Here is a 20,390-nt window from a genome sequence, read left to right on the forward strand (position 1 = left end):
AATAACTTATACAGATTTTTAATCAAAATATAACAGATCAGCTTTCAATGAAAAGACAATTTTTTTGGTCTGTCTTTTTTACTGTTTTTTTTAGACTGCCGATCTATGAATCTATTGCGGCTATTTTGTGGCAATCTGCCAGCTATGTTATAAACTTTGCAAAGAATTTTAAAAATTTCCTTAAAAATCTGTTGACTCCAGCAAGCTTTCTGAGAATTGTATGATCTCTCATTGTGTATCTTGTTGGAAAGTTGGTTTTCACTATTTTATTGCTGAATATAAATTATCTTACAATTAAATTATTTTTGCACTTTTTATCGGTTTGTCTCTGAACATCCTGTTTCTGTTTTTCTATGCATCAAGGCTTTTATTTTCCATGAGCCTTCATGCACATTCTTGCAATTTGATTTCATTCCAAATTGATGACCTTTTTAGAACTCAGAACCTTCACTTTGCTATTAATTGAAGGTTTTCGGAATTAAGGCAACAGCGGCTCATCACTGATAAGAAACACGGGAAATTTGGGTGTGAAAGAGTTTTACATGCATAGATTTCTAAGTTTTGGTCATAATTTCAGTTCAATGATTTACAAACAGATCCACACATTTTCCGTCAGATTCTTCTTCGAATTATCTTTGATATCGAAACATTGAGTCCTCGGTGAATGGTGGTGTGTTAACTATGAGCAGCACTGTGGCACAATTGGTTTATTTCCGGAACCAATTTTTTCTCACTGAAGATACTGGTTGATTAGACGTGACTCATGCAAAAAAATTTCAGTTCATTTAATATAATGGTAGGAACGTAATATGACGTACATGTTTAGGAGAAATGCGTCGCATCAACTGTAGCATGCAAAGCGAGTTATTGTCGACAAGTTTTGCAAAAGAGACATTCAGAACGAGATTCAAATTCTTATTTGCCCCGCAGCACAATTGACTCAAATCTCTCCGAGAGAACGTCGCTCGACCTCCATGAAGGTACGAAACGATTTATCAGCAGTTCTATCTTTTCCGTGAAAGACGAAATTGTTCATGCTTAAATATTCAGGGCTCTTTCAATTTCACCAGAAATTGGAGTACGAGAATGCAAATAGCGATAGTTCAAGTGACGTCAATGGGAACATCAGAAGTAGTGTCAATGGAACCAAAGCGCGCAATCGCGCTCTTGCTAAGAAGAAATGTGTAACTTGTGCCAAACTGGGAGTGACATGTATGTACGATTTGGAGCAACAGAATCGGAAGCCTTTTTGGGTAGAGGCAAGAAGTCATTTTGATGGGCCGTCTAGCAAACGCCAATCAGATCGTGTTTTATCGCCGGATGTGTTCGATGGACCACGTATGCATCCTGAAATGTGAGCTCTTGTTAATGGGTTAGAATTAAAAACCAATCATTGATAAGGATTTTAGCACAAAATTTTTACAGTTGTGATTACCAAACATTTTCGAGATGTTGATTTTCATTCAGTATTAGCGCAATTAGCATGATTTAGCGCAAATTTTATCCGATTGTTGAGGATTGCAGATTTTTTTAAAAATTCCATTGAAGTTCTGAGAGGCTAATAGTTTAAACTATATTTCGCCTAAGACATTTATTAATAGCCGCACAGCGATAGCTGAGGCTATTATTGGCCTTCTCTTGGTTTTTTTTACAATTCAAAGAATTTGAATTGTATTGGGGCGCTGTCTTTTTACGACTCGAAGAGGAGTATTGGAGAAGTCCTTTTTTTTTTTAATCAATTTTATTGGAGTGATTTTTGAAGCGGGAAATGAAACGCGTGAAAAAATTTGGAGTGATTTTGGTGCTGAAGAAAAGTGAAGAGCGGAGCGAAAAGAGAGTGGTTTTTGTTCATACCGCTGTTTTTGAGAGAGCGAGAAATTGATGTGTGAAAAAATTTTCTCTAAGCGAGCGAAATTTTTTTTGTTCACATGCGGCTTTTTAAAACCGTTTTTTTGTTATTTTTTTGGTTTAGAGGTCTGATTATGATATTGTGTGATGCTTAGGGTTGTTTTAATAGTGGTTCGCAAGTTTTTGGTTATTAATAAGATTTTTATACCATTTTGCTGGTTTTTCAGCTATTTTGCTGAATTTTAGTCGAATTTTAGCAATTTTTTGCGTTTTGTTTTGTTATAATGCTTTGTAATGGCTTTGAATAGACGCATGTTAGTAACTGAGTTTTTAGATACCAAGTGATTACATTCTCTTAGGTTGGAAACGATTTTTTTGTTTAGAAAAATGACAATAAACTGAAAAATTTTGAATTATTTTTCTTAATTTTTTTTGCTGTTTTTCGTTTTTTTTTCTAAACTTAGAAAAATTTTTCAGCCTCTTCGACTTTCCTATTGTTTTCGAAGTCTTCCAGTACTAATTCGCTCCAATTAAAGTTTTTTGGGTCTATATGCTCCCGTGAAACTAAAAAAAAGCTCAATTTTTTCTATGATTTTTTTTTCAATTTTTTAAAATGCCCTTTGTGTTCTTCAATTTTTTTTAACATTTGGGGATGCCTATAGTCCAAATTAGTTGTCCTTGATGCGTGTTGATGATTTTGATTTCAGTTTTGAATCATTTTGCTAAAGATAATTGAGTAACTTTTATGAAGAGTTCCGCAAATTTTCGTGTTTTTTTTTTGGAATTTTTGCTCAGTTCTTCTGATTGTCTGCTTTTTGCTAGTTTTTAGTGGTCTAGCTTTTGATAGGAGCTTTTCTAGAGGTTTTGTTGAAATATTTTTAGTGCTTTTTTCAATGACAAATATCACTAACTTTTCTTAAACACTAACTTTTTTTATATTTTTTTCGTTCTTCGTTTTTACTCATATAAATAAACAATGATTTGGATTGGTAGACACTTGACCAGATGTAGTATTAAAAGTTTTTTGAAATAATGATTTGATTTCAGCATAATGATATTTGATTCATTATTTGTGGCCAATTTTTTCGTTTTTTTTTACAGAAAATATTTATGGTTCTGTTTTTCATTTCCTTTCTTTTACCTTCGTTTATTCTACTTGAAATTTGTGTTTGGTTTTTGTCTCAAATAGCAGTGATTCAACAAAATTAAACTAAACCTATTTCACGGGTTTTCGCCAAAAGTTGTTTTTAAACTTGCAACTCAATGTAAAATTTTTATCACATGCTTTTTCGTCTTTTCTGGTCAGTTATTTTTTCGTTGTTCTTTTTCTTTTTTTGTTTTAAAGGGACAAGTGTTATTCAGTAGGATAAGCATTATGTTAGTTATTGTGGTCAATCAGTAGAATAAGTTTTATGTCTGTTAGGGGCGTTCGTTTTTTACTTCGAGTCGTTTCCGGAATTCTTCCGGCTATGTTTTTTTTTTAAAGATCTGTTCACACATTTTCATGATTTTTTAAGTCAAATTGGAGTAGTGAATTTGGTCATGCCGAAACAGGAAATGGAGCGAAAAAGCGAGTGGTTTTGCGGCGTGAATTCCGCTTTAATTTTAAAGTAGAGTGCGAAAATGGTGTTTGAACAAAAATTCTGTTTCTCGGTAGTGGTTTTTTGTTCACATGCGGCAATTTCACTCTGATTTTTACTGTTTTTTCAATTTTTTGGATCGGATTTTTTTCTAAATGGTTTTCCCAATCCATTCACAGCTCATTCTATGCCTAGTTTTTGTTTGAATTAAATTTTCATTTCTCGCTAGTGGTTTTTTTGTTCACATGCGGCATTTTGACATTGATTTTTTGGTTTTTTCTAATTTTTTGATCTGATTTTTTAAAAATGGTTTTGTCAATTCACTCATAGTCCATTCTAGGTCTAATTTTTCTGTTTAGTCAATGAAAATTCTTTGAATTGTACGTCAGGACTTGTCCTGCTATGTTTTTTTATTTCGTCGTCATGATTTTTGTTACGACCATATGACGTCACAGCCATTTTTTGTTCATTCGTTCATGCAATTTCAACTGAATTGCATGTGTGACGTCATTTTTCGCTCTTAGTGGAGCGAGTTTTTTTGTTCATGCGCGTGATTAAATTTTTGGTCACACTTGACTTACCTCACTCTCAAAAATGACTTCCTCACTTTGAAATTGACTTTTATTTACTTTAATTCAAAGAGATAAGGTCAAATGGGTGTGTATCACTCTAAATGAAGGTTATTTGAGATCAGCTAATAGAGGCAGCAATAACTTATACAGATTTTTAATCAAAATATAACAGATCAGCCTTCAATGAAAAGACGATTTTTTTTGGTCTGTCTTTTTTACTGTTTTTTTTTTAGACTGCCGATCTACGAATCTATTGCGGCTATTTTCTGGCAATCTGCCAGCTATGTTTAAATTTTTAAAGAGTGAAAAAAAGCAGACCTCGTTTGGAGGTTGGAAATCCCACGATTTAAAAACCAACGATTTTAAAGCCCATTTTTTGTTATGTAAGTTGGGTAGCCATCAGGTGTTTAGTTTGTCAGAGTGACTTATATGAAATGGTTTTTTTAGGAGAACACAGACTAGACGGTATGCCTACTTTGATTGTAGCAAGGTGGTGAGGAGAGACGAATTTGCCACTCACTACTTGCTCATGCACAATCTTATATTCGAGTTCCAGCCTCAGAGATGCCCTATGTGGGCAACAGGTCAGAGGATATTATTTAGAGTTATTAATAGCCGCCCTCATCTTATCAGCCGGCTATTATTGCGCTCGTATTTTTTTACGACTCGAAGAGGAGTATTGGTTTTCTCTCGGTCTTTTTTTTGACATGAAGTAGATTTGTTCACGCGGCATTTTGACCTAAAAGCGAAAGTGAGAAAAGCTGTCTTGGTGAACAGATTTTCACTAAGCGAGAGCAGTTTTTTGATCATGCGCTGCGTTTAGTGAATGTTTTTTTGACTTTGAAAAGTAGTTTTTGACTGAATGGCACATATAGATAACCGTTTTTAGCCGTTTTTTCGTCTAAGTGGCCCAATTTTTTTGCTTTTAATTTGGTTTCTTGCAGAAATAAAGTTTATTCGATACTTTATTGAAATGTCAACTTCGGAAATTGATGCCACAGTGTTTTGAAGAGCCTGAAAATGCGTTTCAAGTTGAAAATTGGCACATATTTCTTGATTTTTTAGTTAATTTTTGGCTTTTTTTCTATTAATTTCATAATTTTTGGATCTTTTAACCGTCTTTTTGTCAAAAATCAGTTAATAGTGCAACTTCTTTCTGATAAATAATATACTCTACGCCTCTTTCTACCTCGATGTAATTTTGTTTTATAGAATTGTACATATGCTAATCCGATTTTGGTAGTTTTTTTTCCAATTTTCGTCAGTTTTTTTGTTTGTATTTTTGTTGTAATTGCTAGAAATTGTCTTTTTGTACAACATGAGGGACTTTAATTTCGTTTCAATAAAAATTCAATCATTTTTGGCGTTAAGTTTTTGAAAAACAGTTAAAACTTTCATAAATGCAGTCTTAAAAGTTTTTTGACCATTTTTTTTGCAAAATGTTTCAATGTTTCGTATTAATGAATTCCGCTTTTTCCTTTTTTTGTTCTCTTCAGGAGGATAGATCTTTGTATCGGATGACTAGTTATCTTTTCTATGTCTTGAATGCTGAACAATGAAATGTTTTCGTTTTTCTTGAGTTTTTTAAATTGATTTTTAACTTTCAAAAATCAAGAATGTCTTTTTGTTACGGTGTTCCTTACATTCTGCCCATATTCTTCACACTCTAGTTAGTATCATCCTATCTTTGTCCTGGCACCTACGTTTATTTTGCGGTATATTGATTTTTTCAGTTGTTAAAAATGAATGATTTCAGCTTTTTCTTAGATTTTCGTCATTTCTTTGGTTTGCAATTGATTTATTCAACATAAGGCAGCACTGAGAGTTCGATAGCAAGCTTTTTCCAGAATTTCCATTTATGACTATTTACTGCAACTTTCTTTTGACCTTGGTTTTAGTTTAAACGATTTTTTGCCTTTGAGTATTCTTCTGCTGCTTATGTCTAAAATCAATTTAATTTTTGAATTAGTATGAAATCATGTTGTCTAGCATATGTACAACAAGGAAAAAATGTGTTTTGTTTTGTATTAATTGCAGTGATTTGAAGTGTAAATATAGGTGTTTTCTGATTCTTAAATTTGAGCTTTATGTTTTGAAAAGATTTAACTTATTTTCTAAGATTATTATCTGCCGTTTGCTATCGCAATCTTTTTCAGGGTAGAATCATGAATTATTTGAGGGCAATTGATAACCTTGTCAGTTTTTTCAGACTATCATTTTTTTGACCACCTTGATTATTTCTGTTTTTTTAACGTTACCAAACGTTTTCAATAATATAAAGTTTTGCTGCATTTTGTTTCTCTTGGTGACTGGTTTAAGTTTCACCGATTTTTAGAGCAGTCCTGGAGAGCTAGTGAGTTAATGGTGTAATACAAAAGGTAGTGGCTTCCGCTGCAATTACGGTTTTGTTAGTGAACATTTGACGCTTCGAGTTGCTTCCGGAATTCTTCCGGCTATGTTTTTTTTGGCTTTACCATTTTGCCGCTTTTTCGACATTTTGCGTGAAATCTTTTTGACTTCTCTAGGCTAGTTTCTCTCTTCTCTCATTCTGCTAAAAGTGAATTTGAACATCAATTGCTAAGCAAAGCAATTCGAAATGAACAGAGTCGGTATAAAAAAATTGAAGTCAGAAGTAGAAACGGGATAAACCCATAAAGCCCAATTTTAGATGCCCGCTATTTGAACGTCGTTCCTATAAGTCCTAGTTACCACCTCTAATGCTTATTGGTGTTGATAGTAGCCCATGTAGCCTCTCTCTAAGAAACAGAAGTATGTTCAACTACGAAATGCCATCAAAATAAATCGGACTTAAAAAATATTTTTGTACAAAAATCTTTTTTTTTTCAATATATTCTATTCGTTCAATCCCAATCATGCTTATTTGAATCAACGGCGGCTATTTTCCGGCAATCTGCCGGGTATGTTCATCATCTCTTCTATTCTGTTTAAGATCATTGGAAACTTTGAAGGTCATGGTAGCTGCCAGGAAAATTGAGCATAGAAATTAGCGGATAAGCTAAAAGAAACGGCTGAACTTTCCTATTATAGCCTTGCTACCAAAAAACCCACAATTATAGTATAATTACCTACCCCTTAAAAACTTGTCACAATGAACTGGTGAGGCTATAGGCTATAATGATGGCAGGAACAAAACTTCTGTTAAAAATTTATTTGTTTTTTAAAAAAAAGTATTCGAAGGGATTAAAGTAGAAAGAAATGCTGTGCAACTGAGATTCACATGAAAATATTAAAATGAATCTGATGTATTCGTTTGACTCATGTTAAGTGCGTTTTGGTCGTATATTCTGAAATTTGAGGATCATTAATATTCCTGTTCGAAAGGAGAAAATCCTAAAACTAAACAGAATAAATTGCTGATTTCTCTTTGATGTGTCGTTTTCGATGTGCCGCTGCACAGATCAGGGAATATGAGTTCATTGAAAGTACAACTGGACGACATATTTGTTAGGTTGCACGTTTGCGCGTTCGCGATTGCCGAGTGTGAGCAAGCTTCAGTTGAGATTCGATTCTCAGATGCAAGGACCCAAAGTTTGCCTTGAACTACATGGAGAGAACTCAAGTCAAATAAATTATAGAAAGTTAGTATGTTTTGGAATGTTTTGGAAAGTTTTGGAATGTTTTTTTTTGCGATCTTCACAAAAAGTTTTTACCTATTTTTTGGTGTTTACAGTTCTAACAATATGCTGTCCAAAATGCCCGAGCATCTGATGTTCTTCATACTTGAACGCCTGGATAGTCTTTCACTCAAGTACCTGTCACAAACTTGCCTCAGCCTGAGGTTAGTTTCTCCGTCATGTTTGAACGTGATTAAATGATGGGTGTAGTATTTATGATAAATTGTCGCGTCGGTCATTTCATCCGAAAATTCTGCACATGGCGACATTTTTAAATCAATGAGCAACATTAAAATAAGTGCTCAAGACAGGTGCTCAAAAACATGCTCCGGTGAAAATTATTGAAGAGCCAAGAAAGTAAAGACCACTCTGTTCGTTTCCTCTGTATCAAATCTGTCCAGATATTACGTTTCCGAAGTTCCTTTTTATGAAGAGTATATCCACTATATTGTAGATTACCGAAAAGTTGCTCTACAGCCAGTTATTCAAAATACCGAATAGTTGAGCTTTGCTGAAAAACAAGATGTCTAGTTGCAATAAACGAAAGATTTCCATTTTAAATGGTCAATTTGTTGCAAAATTATGACTTTGCGTGATCAAGTAAATTTTAATTGATTTGAGATACAAATTTACCTAGAGGTGAATCTTGTGTATGTCAGCTGTCTCATATGCATGGGGCTACTACCTTTTTAGTCAGTACCCTATCTTTATACATGGGCAAAATTTTAAAAGTTAATTAGCTTGACCATTATTTATTAATTGCTCTTGAACAAATTAGAGCAAACTTTGCTGTGCCATACTTTGCTGCGGCCCATGATTGATCACAAAAATAAATGAACTGATTTTGCGAACTGGTGTCAGAAATAACCAATGAATTTATTAATTGAACGATTTATTTTAGAAGCCAATTTTTTCAGTAAGTCAAAGTAACTTCAGCTGAAAAATCTACAGTTTACACAGAGAAGTCTCAGTAGCAGGTGGTATACTGATTTTTAAAGAAGAATGGCTTTTATCCTCTGATGCTAAGAACTTTTAAGCTCTCTATATAAGTCTTCGTCACGTGATCAACATGTCAATCTTTTACTTTTGATTGGTTGTGTATAAGGAAGTCGACAGAATATTGACATATTTTGATATCGCTACTTTTTTTGTAAGTTTGATGTAGAATTGTTTAATTGCCCTCAAACGAAGTTTGTAGCAATTAAATTAGTCCTGTTTGTTGTTTTATGCGATTTTTCGCTTGACCGATTTTTTTGGTCTGACCCATTTGCCTTTTCGTCCTCAAAAACGGGATAAACAGGTACCGCCAGGCGGGCATCAAGTTCTCGGCTCATTCCCGTTTGTGCACACCAATACGTTTTTCACCCCGAATAACAGAGCACGTGCCGTTACTTAGTTAAATCATTATAAAAAAAGATCTTTTCCGTTTGTGCCCCCCAGCTTTGCCATATTTTCGCATAACGATTTATTATGTAATGGCACATGCTCTGTAACTGGGGGCGCATGACGTACTGGGGGCACAAACGCAAAAGATCCATAAAAAATATGGAACGTGCGTCTGGGGTGCAAAAATTATGCACCCACTAAGCTGGGGTCACAAACGGAATAGATCCGTAAATCATTATGCAAAAATATGGGGTCTTCGCCATTATAGCCCTAGCTTAGCTGCCAGAAAACCTATAGCTACCTCAATCAAGGTGAATATACCATAATGGGGTGCTATAATTTCATGGGGGGTTATAATGGGAAAGACTCAAAATATGGCACATGCGCCTAGGGTTTGCAATTAAAATGCACCCACTATGCTTGGGGGCACAAACGAAAAAGATCCAAATTCTCATAGAGCGCTTCTGCTAACTATTCTCCATGTATGCGATTCACAAATTGTTTTAGAGACTGATACTTATGGTGTGAAGGGCGGTTCTTAGAAGTTGACCCCCCCCCAACAAACCCCCTCACTTCACGCCCGCTTCAACCCCAATCCCCACCCCTGCACATCGTTCAGGCCGTAAGGGCCCCGTGCAGTCAAAGACACCCTCACACCGTTCCCCCCGTGCAGCCCTCACCTCACGCCCCTTCAGTTAATCTAAGGCTAGCCTCACTAAACCGTGGCTAGCTACTGACGAAGCCAACCGCTCGTCGATCGCTTGAGAGCAACTCGCCTGACGTTTGTAGGTTATGTTTTTTGTTTTTCTTTGCTGTTTCTGCAAAGCTTCAAATGGCAATTTTGTTTGCAGATCCAAATACTGCTCTTGGATCGGATCGCATTGCGATTGGGCGCTCTAATAGTCTTCTGTATATAATGTAGAATATGTTATCCCGCGAGTTTATTCCGTTTACCATATGTCCGTACGCGGCTCTATTGAGTGATTGCTCTCTATTGGTCTCGTGATTGGAAATTGTATTATCCAGATGGAGTATTCGGGAATCTTGTTCTCGATTACTACCTAATAGAGTTAGCTCCAGTTGGCTAGATGTACGAACCTTTGACTTTGAAAAAGAAATAAGTTCAATAATAAATTGTTTGGCCACGAGGCCACTGTTTTTCTTAACGGTTTGTTTCTTTTCGTCTGCAATTAGCAGATGTGTGAATGTGAAAGCACGAAGAAATACCTGCTATTTATGCAGGCGTGAAATGAACTACACTGAACTCTCCTTTCGGAGTTACATGTGTAAAAATGCATTTGATTTTATAACATAATAGTTTATAGATATGAATACTAAATACTTTTAAAATTTGGTTACACCTGACAGTTTTATTAGATCCGGTGCAGTCCGGTATCTCATTCCCTCTGTTTAAGAAATCTCATTTTATGGGATTGCGTTTAAAGCTTGGATATCCTCCTCGTTGAGATCAGAAATAGAGTCTGCTTGAGGTGATGACGGCGGCGTTTTATAAATTAGGGAGCTGGCTTGACTGTACACCGTCTCCGTCTGGAGTAGTTCGATGTTTTCTAGTGGGGTAGCTTTGTTTAATTCCGGTTCTGATGTGTTAGTGTTGGATGCTCTTTTTGTTGTTTTTGGTTCCTTATGGGTTTGTTTGTCTGAATACTCCGATGATTTGAGTAAGTGGGAGTATCGATAGTTGGTTAGACGAGTTGGACGAGTCAAGGTAAATTACCTGTCGTTCCGTGTGAAAGTTGTTATCCGTTTCGTTTAATGGCTGGGGATTTTGTTTCTTAGTGTTAAATGAATATATCTTCTCTGTCACTTTGTCGATGTTTTCGTTGTTAACGTTGCAGCTATTAGTGGCCGAGACATGGCTCTTGGGCTGATGGAACTAGTTTCTATGAAGTCCTCTGTTGTTGCTAGTTATGACTTGATATGACTGTTGGTCTTGTCTGCCTCGATGTTGAATACTTGTATTGATGCTGGTTGGGGCTCGGGAGTGTCGAAAATTAAAAATGAACTGTTAGATCTTTCTGTATCAGGTTTTGCTGATTGAGTTCTCCGCGCGGAGTTCGTGTCTTGGCTACATTTGATTGCAGCTAATTTTGATCGTTCGTTGAAGTTCGATAGTGGGGTGCTTTGTTTCACTTTAGATTTGCTTACTCCTTTGTTGCTTTTTGTACTTTTTACTTTATTGTTTTTTCTGGTTCTTGGTTGCTAATTTTACGATTTTGTCCTTTGACCATCTTGTTTTTGATGGAATGAATCTCGTAGCAATAGGTCTCTTTTGGGCCTTCTTGGTTCCCTCTTTTTCTGTTGGTTTCTTGGAAATAGTGTTCTTTTTGGGGTCAGATGGCGTACGCGAAGGTCCGGGTAGATCGTGAGTGTTGGAGCTACCTTGTATGGTGGCTTGTGAGATGCCTGTTGCTAGGGGTTTGTTTGCAAGTTTTGCGGTCCTGGCTTCTTCTAAACAAAACTTTCGTATTTTTTCCTGATTCCTTTTATATTCCACTACAGTCTTACATGCTACCATGTGTATTAGTCTTGGTTTGGGTTCTGGATTCGGCCTAGTTTCAGGGATAGGCTTAGTTTCGGTAGCTATAGCAATATCGCTTTTTCGAATGACTAGTTTTTCGTAATAATGTATCAATGGTAATAGTATGTGGCGTATAATTTGTTATGGTGCCATCTGGAATTATATTCCATCGGGAGGCTAATGTATTTCTTGGGTCTTTTGCTTTTTTATCAATTGATTTACGCGCTATGTTTTTGTTATTATATATTATTGTTTTGTCTCCCATTGAAAAATGTAATTCGGATATGGTTATCTTACGTGGAAAATTTCTGCTTAGCGGCAGATTTTCTGAGTTGTCAGAGTCTATGCGTTGGGTTGAAGCTATGGAGCGACGTCTTTTCTGTACTGAATATCTAATTCGTCGTCAGTGCTTCCGTCCCGTCTCCACATTTCTTCTTGGGTTAGGGTAACGTGACGAAGTAGTTGCTTGTCTTAACAACGACTTTTTAACTTTTGGTAAGTTAAATTTTTCGTTGATCGTTTAGTTAACATGTATGTTAACTCTGTATTTGGTTTTCTACCTAAGTGTGCCTCAAATAGAGTTACCCTTGTTGTTCTATTAGGGATGAGTCGTTTGTTTTCATTGATATTAACTAATCTTGAGCTTAATGATTCTGAAGTCCAGTTGGGGTCAATATGCAACACTGCTAAACGTCTCTTTATCGTTTGACTTAGCCGTTCAACCATACATGTTCCTCGGTGGTATGTGGGAGCGAGGATTAGTTAAATATTTCTATTTTTACAGAATATTTCAAATTCTGCTTTAAAAGCTTGGGCCTGATCGCATCGTATTGATCTATGGATACCGTGATTTTTACAGTATTTATCTAGGTAGTCGATTGCTGTTTCAGTATCACAGTTAAGGAATATCTCCGCAAGGGGAAAACGTGATCGTCTATCTGCGGTAACTAGTATGTAGTTATTTTGTGTGCTATTTTTGTAAGGGATTGGACATGCGAAATCCATTTGGATTTCATTTGGTTCTTTTAATTGTTAGTTTCCCTAATTCATTTTTCGGAATAAGAGCTTTAAAGTTTTTACCTTTCTCGGTGCAGTGTCGGCACGCTTTCGCTTTGGATACTATCTCTTAAAGGAAATACGGCCACCATACTAGTTTTGCTAGTGCTAGCATCCCCACCTGTCCTGGGTGCTTATGATGAATTGTGTCAAGTACTATTTGCTTGAGTTTTGTTGGAATAACTAGTCGGTTATCATATAAAAAGCATTTGGTGGGAGTAACGGATAAGTCCCGATGGATGCGAAACTATAAGGCATTCACTTTTTTCAAGTCTTCCCAACTAAAGTCTTCCCAAATTCCTGCTTAAATACTTTCCTGCTTAAATACTTGATAAGCAGTAAATAATTCTGCGTGTTTTGTGGGATCCAACGTGTCAAGGCCTTTGCCTTTGTTAGATGTGTACTCTGTTTGAGTACTTGAATGAGTAAAGTTTTTGGATGAACTACGCTTCTCCATTTGGGATCTTTTAGTTTTGTTTGGGGCTCTGGGTCTTCGAATGGTAGGAGCGTTAAATGTTTCTTTTGATCGATTTTGTCTTGTTGGAATAACTAGTCGGTTATCATATAAAAAGCATTTGGTGGGAGTAACGGATAAGTCCCGATGGATGCGAAACTATAAGGCATTCACTTTTTTCAAGTCTTCCCAACTAAAGTCTTCCCAAATTCCTGCTTAAATACTTTCCTGCTTAAATACTTGATAAGCAGTAAATAATTCTGCGTGTTTTGTGGGATCCAACGTGTCAAGGCCTTTGCCTTTGTTAGATGTGTACTCTGTTTGAGTACTTGAATGAGTAAAGTTTTTGGATGAACTACGCTTCTCCATTTGGGATCTTTTAGTTTTGTTTGGGGCTCTGGGTCTTCGAATGGTAGGAGCGTTAAATGTTTCTTTTGATCGATTTTGTCTTGTTGTTATGCCGACAATGTTTTCGTTGAATGAATGGGACGGAATTTCTGAATTTATAACTTTTGTATTAATTGAGTGCGAAGATTATCTGACTGAATCGTAAGCGTGTTTAAGCAAAAAGCGTTGTTTGTTGTGCTATATAACCGCTTTGATTAATTACGTCATTTTTGGCTTGTTTTTTGTTTATATTGTGATTGGTTGTGCTCATTGCTCCATTTGGAGTTAGCGCCTTGCGTAACAGAAAGAGTTTTATTTCTTCTATCAAATTAATTACGAAGTTTTCATCTTCCGTTGGAAATTGCTTCTTCTGTTGGATATCCACTAAGGTAGTCTGCAAACCCCATATTTTTGCCTAGGACATGTTCAACTGAGAAATGAAATGGTAACAAAAGCGATCTACCCAGCGAGTTAGTCTACTTTGATAGGTTTTGTTTCCCCTATTTTCTTTCAGTGCTGTAATTAGTGCTTGATGGTCCGTTTGGAGAAAGAATTCCGACCCGTTTAGTTAATATTTGAAATCTTATAGGGCCCAAACGACTGCTAATATTTCTAATTTGTTTTCACTAAACGTGTTTCTAAGTTGTTTAAAAAACAGCTGGGGAAGGCTATTGGCTTCCATATATTTCTAATTTTTTTGTTCTAAACACGCTCTTATGCCTTTTTTGCTCGGGTCGCAGCGTACTCGTTTGTTTTGATGTGTCGAAAAGTTTATTTTCTGTTATTCGTTTTATTTGCGCTTTGATTTGATTGAATGCTTCAGTGTGTTGTTCTTGCCAATCTAATTTGTTTTGTGATTTTGCGTTTGCTTTTGATAGCAGCGGTCTTAGTGGTTCGGATATTTCTTAACGATTGGGGAGAAACTTTATCAGCTGATGTATACATCCCGTGAACGATATTAGCTTTTCTAATCTTTTCGGCTTTTCTAACTTTATGATCGAATCACGTTTTTGTTTTGTAAGAGTTACTATGAATCCTAACCACACAATTTGTTCTTTGGCAAGTTCGTACTTTTGAAGATTGATTGCTAGGTTTTCTTCATTTAGTCTGTGCAAGTTTTTATCTAGTTCTTTCTCGTGTTCTTCACGAGTTCCTTTTATTATAAGAATGTCATCCAGATGTGCGAATTTTGTTTTTATATCATGTAATGTTTTATCTATAGTTTTCTGAAAAGTTGCCGGCAGGTCTCTCAGTCCATAGGAATCCGTTTATGAATCTATCTGTGCCAGTTGCTTTGCCGCCTAGTATATTGAAATTGCAATGGTTTTTAATGTTTTCGTCTAATGGGATTTGACTATAGGCATATTTCAAGTCAAGCTTAGAGAAGAAATATTGTCCTGGCTTGTTTTTCCTTTCGGAGATGAATACTGCTATTGAATCAATCAAATGTTCGATGCTTTGTATCTGATATTTGTTTTTGTGTATAGCATCGTTTAGCTTTTTGGAAGTGCTATTTTTACTGATTTGTCTTTTTTCACAATAAGAACTATAGGACTTATGAAATGAAGAGTTGATCTGAATTTATCTAATTTTACAATTGGTTTGTCTTCGATGAGTTTTCGCAATTCGTTTCCCACTTTGTCAAGTAGATGGAGTGGTACTCTACGTCCTTAATGTTGGAACGGGGTGTATTGTGGTTTGAGTATAGATTTTGCAATGTAATTCTTAGAGCGTCCCAATCGCGTGCATAAATGTGGGTATTTTTGAAATACCCATTTTGTTAGGTTTTTCTCCGTTTGGATTTGAGATATTAAGTTAATTTTCTTACCGGCTTGTTTGTTCGCGCTGAGTTGATGCCTAGTTTGGCGAGTATATCTCTTCCCATAATGTTATTTGTTCGATTGGTCACTATCAATACTTTGAACGCTTTTGCTGTCCAGAATCCTGACTTTATGTCGAGGGTTAGTACTCCTTTCATATCTATGTTGTTTTTGTTGAAGCACTTGTATATTGTGTTTTCTGTGTAAGCACTTATTTTAGCGTTTGGGATCTCCTTTTGGAGTTGTTGCGCGATGTGTTGATTTATAAATGACGTGGGAGAGCCAGTGTTTGCTAACCACTGTAGTTTGCGTGAGCGTGTTGTGGTTCCTACCCGGAATTCTCCGTTAAACTCTTTGTTAATCGCATCGTTTGTGTTCGCGATGAATTCTGTTGGGCGTATGAGGTTTATGTTGGCCCAATCTTCATTGAGTTCTTTGATGTACAGTTCGCCTTCAGCGTCTACACTTTCCTCCGTTTGATCACTTTCTGGTACATCTTGTGTTATATGCTTTGATCTTCTAGTTTGTTGCGGTTTTTTTTGTTGTGTGGAGTTATTCTGGGTACCTCGCGGGGGCCGTCTTTGGCATTTTGGCTGTACACATGAAGTGTAGTGCCCAACCTTTTTGCAAATTTTGCCGTGCATGGTTTTTGCAGGGCATGTTTGGAGATAAGCCATGGAGAATGTGCTCCCATATTTCCAGCAGGCCGTGATTTGTTTTGCGTATTTAACGTTGATGCTCGTGGTTTATTTTGACGAACGTATGAAAATGTGTTCCAGCTTGTTTTTGCCTTCAGGATTTCCTGTTGGTTAGCTTGCCCTCTCTCTCTCTCTATTGATTGCGTAGTTAAGGGCTTGTTGAGGTGTACGAACTTCTGAGAGGAGTTCCATTTGGATATTGGAGCTTCTCATGTTCGATATGAATATATCTTTCGCGAGATCTTCTAGATTCTCAAATCTACAGTGGGCTCCTAATTCTCGTAGACGACTATAGAAAGTTTCGAGAGATTCTTCTGGTTGTTGCATTGCTTTATAGCACTGAACTCGATCGAATGTTGTTTTCCGTGGCCGGGTGAATGCAAGTGCTAGCTCATGTACTACTTCATTCGTTACAGCGTTTAATCTTTGTTTGGGGGTTTCTTTGGTCATAAGTTCTACTGCCTTCTGATCCTAGGGAGAAGTATTTTAAGCTTTTGAACTTTAGGTCAGCTTCGTCCCATGGGATTATGTCTATCATAGGCCCTGTTTGTTCGATCTGTTTACATTCATTTTCCCAGTCCATTTTTTTTCATTTCGCTGCTCTCTTTGTCTCTCTTCGTCGCCTGTTTCTCCTTCGAATGGTTCTTCATAACTTGGGAGGGTTGGGTAGAATAATTCGTCTCTTGTCGGTTTAAGCTTTAGAAGCTTATCGACTTGTAGGTTATCTCTTGCCATTATGGACATTTTTAATGTGCCAAACCGTGTGCTCCAATCTGTAGGTGGGTTGGCCCCTGTAAAATACTGCAACTCCGAGTGGAGTTTTTGTCCTGCTGACTGCGCATGTTATCCCGCAAGTTTATTCCGTTTACCATATGTCCGTACGGGGCTCTATTGAGTGATTGTTCTCTATTGATCTTGTTATTGGAAATTGTATTATCCAGATGGAGTGACCGGAATCTTGTTCTCGATTACTATCTAATAGAGTTAGCTCCAGTTGGCTAGATGTATGAGCCTTTGACTTTGAAAAAGAATTAGATTCAACAATAAATTTTTTGGCCACGAGGCGACTGTTCTTTTTAACAGTTTGTTTCTTTTCGTCTGCAATTAGCAGATGTGTGAATGTGAAAGCACGAAGAAAAACCTGCTATTTATACCGGCGTGAAATGAACTACACTGAACTCTCAGTTCGGAGTTACATATGTACAAATGTATTTAATTATATAACATAAGAGTTTATCGATATGATTACTAAATTCTTTCAAAACTTGGTTACACATGAGTTTTAGCAGATCGGGTTCAGTCCGGTATCTCTTTTTAGTCTTCTGTATATACTATAGAATATATCAAAAATAAGTAAGGGGTCTGTACTAAATCTTGATGCCTTCATTTGGCTTTCTTACGCTTTCTTCCGCCCGGCAATGCTAGAATTTACGCCGCTAATTGAAACCTCAAGGAAGCCCAGTATATAAAGGATCGGATCAAAAGTGCTACAGGAAAAGAACTTGTCCTTAAATGACACCGATGTTCAGGTACAGAGTTATCGAGTATGCAGAACAGCGTGACCGTGGCATTGTGGTGAGTACCTGGGTCCCTTCAGAAGCAACTGAGGAACAGGACGATGGAAATGTGTCGTGGAAATTTTGTTTTCTATCACATGATAATGATCATGATGATGATACTGCTTTGGTAGCTGAAGTTCTTTTAATTGTTAGTTTCCCTAATTTATTTTTCGGAATAAGAGCTTTAAAGTTTTTACCTTTCTCGGTGCAGTGTCGGCACGCTTTCGCTTTGGATACTATCTCTGAAAGGAAATGCGGCCACCATACTAGTTTTGCTAGGGCTAGCATCCCCACCTGTCCTGGGTGCTTATGATGAATTGTGTCAAGTACTAGTTGCTTGAGTTTTGTTGGAATAACTGGTCGGTTATCATATAAAAAGCAATTGGTGGGAGTAACGGATAAGTCCCGATGGATGCGAAACTATAAGGGATTCACTTTTTTCAAGTCTTCCCAATTCAAGTCTTCCCAAGTTCCAGCTTAAATACTTTTGATAAGGTTTCTCTATATAAGTGGGTTGGGGTATCTTGATAAACAGTAAATAATTCTGCGTGTTTTGTGGGATCCAACGTGTCAAGGCCTTTGCCTTTGTTAGATGTGTACTCTGTTTGAGTACTTGAATGAGTAAAGTTTTTGGATGAACTACGCTGCTCCATTTGGGATCTTTTAGTTTTGTTTGGAGCTCTGGGTCTTCGAATGGTAGGAACGTTAAATGTTTCTTTTGATCGATTTTGTCTTGTTGTTATGCCGACAATGTTTTCGTTGAATAAATGGGACGGAATTTCTGAATTTATAACTTTTGAATTAATTGAGTGCAAAGATTATCTGACTGAATCGTAAGCGTGTTAAAGCAAAAAGCGTTGTTTGTTGTGCTATATAACCGCTTTGATTAATTACGTCATTTTTGGCTTGTTTTTCGTTTATATTGTGATTGGTTGTGCTCATTGCTCCATTTGGAGTTAGCGCCTTGCGTAACAGAAAGAATTTTATTTCTTCTATCAAATTAATTACGAAGTTTTCATCTTCTTCCGATGGGGAAATTGCTTCTTCTGTTGGATATCCACTAAGGTAGTCTGCAAACCCCATATTTTTGCTTAGGACATGTTCAACTGAGAAATGAAATGGTAACAAAAGCGATCTACCCAGCGAGTTAGTCTACTTTGATAGGTTTTGTTTCCCCTATTTTCTTTCAGTGCTGTAATTAGTGCTTGATGGTCCGTTTGGAGAAAGAATTCCGACCCGTTTAGTTAATATTTGAAATGTTTTAGGGCCCAAACGACTGCTAATATTTCTAATTTGTTTTTACTAAACGTGTTTCTAAGTTGTTTAAAAAACAGCTGGGGAAGGCTATTGGCTTCCATATATTTCCAATTTTTTTTCTAAACACGCTCCTATGCCTTTTTTGCTCGGGTTGCAGCGTACTCTTGTTTGTTTTGATGTGTCGAAAAGTTTATTTTCTGTTATTCGTTTTATTTGCGCTTGGATTTGATTGAATGCTTCAGTGTGTTTTTCTTGCCAATCTAATTTGTTTTGTGATTTTGCGTTTGCTTTTGATAGCAGCGTTCTTAGTGGTTCGGATATTTCTTCACGATTGGGAGAAATCACTTCTTTTTATCAGCTGATGTATACATCCCATGAACGATGTTAGTTTTTCTAATCTTTTCGGCTTTTCTAACTTTATGATCGAATCACGTTTTTGTTTTGTAAGAATTACTATGAATCCTAACCACACAATTTGTTCTTTGGCAAGTTCGTACTTTTGAAGATTGATTGCTAGGTTTTCTTCATTTAGTCTGTGCAAGTTTTTATCTAGTTCTTTCTCGTGTTCTTCACGAGTTCCTTTTATTATAAGAATGTCATCCAGATGTGCGAATTTTGTTTTTATATCATGTAATGTTTTATCTATAGTTTTCTGAAAAGTTGCCGGCAGGTCTCTCAGTCCATAGGAATCCGTTTATGAATCTATCTGTGCCTGTTGCTTTGCTGCCTAGTATATTGAAATTGCAATGGTTTTTAATGTTTTCGTCTAATGGGATTTGACTATAGGCATATTTCAAGTCAAGCTTAGAGAAGAAATATTGTCCTGGCTTGTTTTTCCTTTCGGAGATGAATACTGCTATTGAATCAATCAAATGTTCGATGCTTTGTATCTGATGCTTGTTTTTGTGTATAGCATCGTTTAGCTTTTTGGAAGTGCTATTTTTTACTGATTTGTCTTTTTTCACAATAAGAACTATAGGACTTATGAAATGAAGAGTTGATCTGAACATTTATCTAATTTTACAATTGGTTTGTCTTCGATGAGTTTTCGCAATTCGTTTTCCACTTTGTCAAGTAGATGGAGTGGTACTCTACGTCCTTAATGTTGGAACGGGGTGTATTGTGGTTTGAATATAGATTTTGCAATGTAATTCTTAGAATGTCCCAATCGCGTGCATAAATGTGGGTATTTTTGAAATACCCATTTTGTTAGGTTTTTCTCCGTTTGGATTTGAGATATTAAGTTAATTTTCTTACCGGCTTGTTTGTTCGAGCTGAGTTGATGCCTAGTTTGGCGAGTATATCTCTTCCCATAATGTTATTTGTTCGATTGGTCACTATCAATACTTTGAACGCTTTTGCTGTCCAGAATCCTGACTTTATGTCGAGGGTTAGTACTCCTTTCATATCTATGTTGTTTTTGTTGAAGCACTTGTATATTGTGTTTTCTGTGTAAGCACTTATTTTAGCGTTTGGGATCTCCTTTTGGAGTTGTTGCGCGATGTGTTGATTTATAAATGACGTGGGAGAGCCAGTGTTTGCTAACCACTGTAGTTTGCGTGAGCGTGTTGTGGTTCCTACCCGGAATTCTCCGTTAAA

The 20,390-nt window shown here is 36.5% G+C and overlaps 1 protein-coding gene across 1 annotated transcript; it reads left to right on the forward strand.

Annotated features, from left to right (window-relative positions):
• The first annotated feature begins 1,334 nt into the window (after positions 1-1,334).
• Positions 1,335-18,817, forward strand: LOC142351709 (uncharacterized). The gene is made up of 6 exons (XM_075403852.1): positions 1,335-1,372; positions 4,448-4,584; positions 7,470-7,599; positions 7,692-7,799; positions 17,505-17,682; positions 18,800-18,817. The coding sequence occupies exons 2-6, from the start codon at positions 4,530-4,532 to the stop codon at positions 18,815-18,817; spliced, it is 489 nt and encodes a 162-aa protein (XP_075259967.1). The 5' UTR covers positions 1,335-1,372; positions 4,448-4,529.
• The last annotated feature ends 1,573 nt before the right edge of the window (positions 18,818-20,390 follow it).

This window comes from Convolutriloba macropyga, chromosome 13 (genome assembly GCF_964194025.1).
Source record: "Convolutriloba macropyga chromosome 13, txConMacr16.3, whole genome shotgun sequence".
Taxonomy (NCBI): Eukaryota; Metazoa; Xenacoelomorpha; order Acoela; family Convolutidae; genus Convolutriloba; species Convolutriloba macropyga.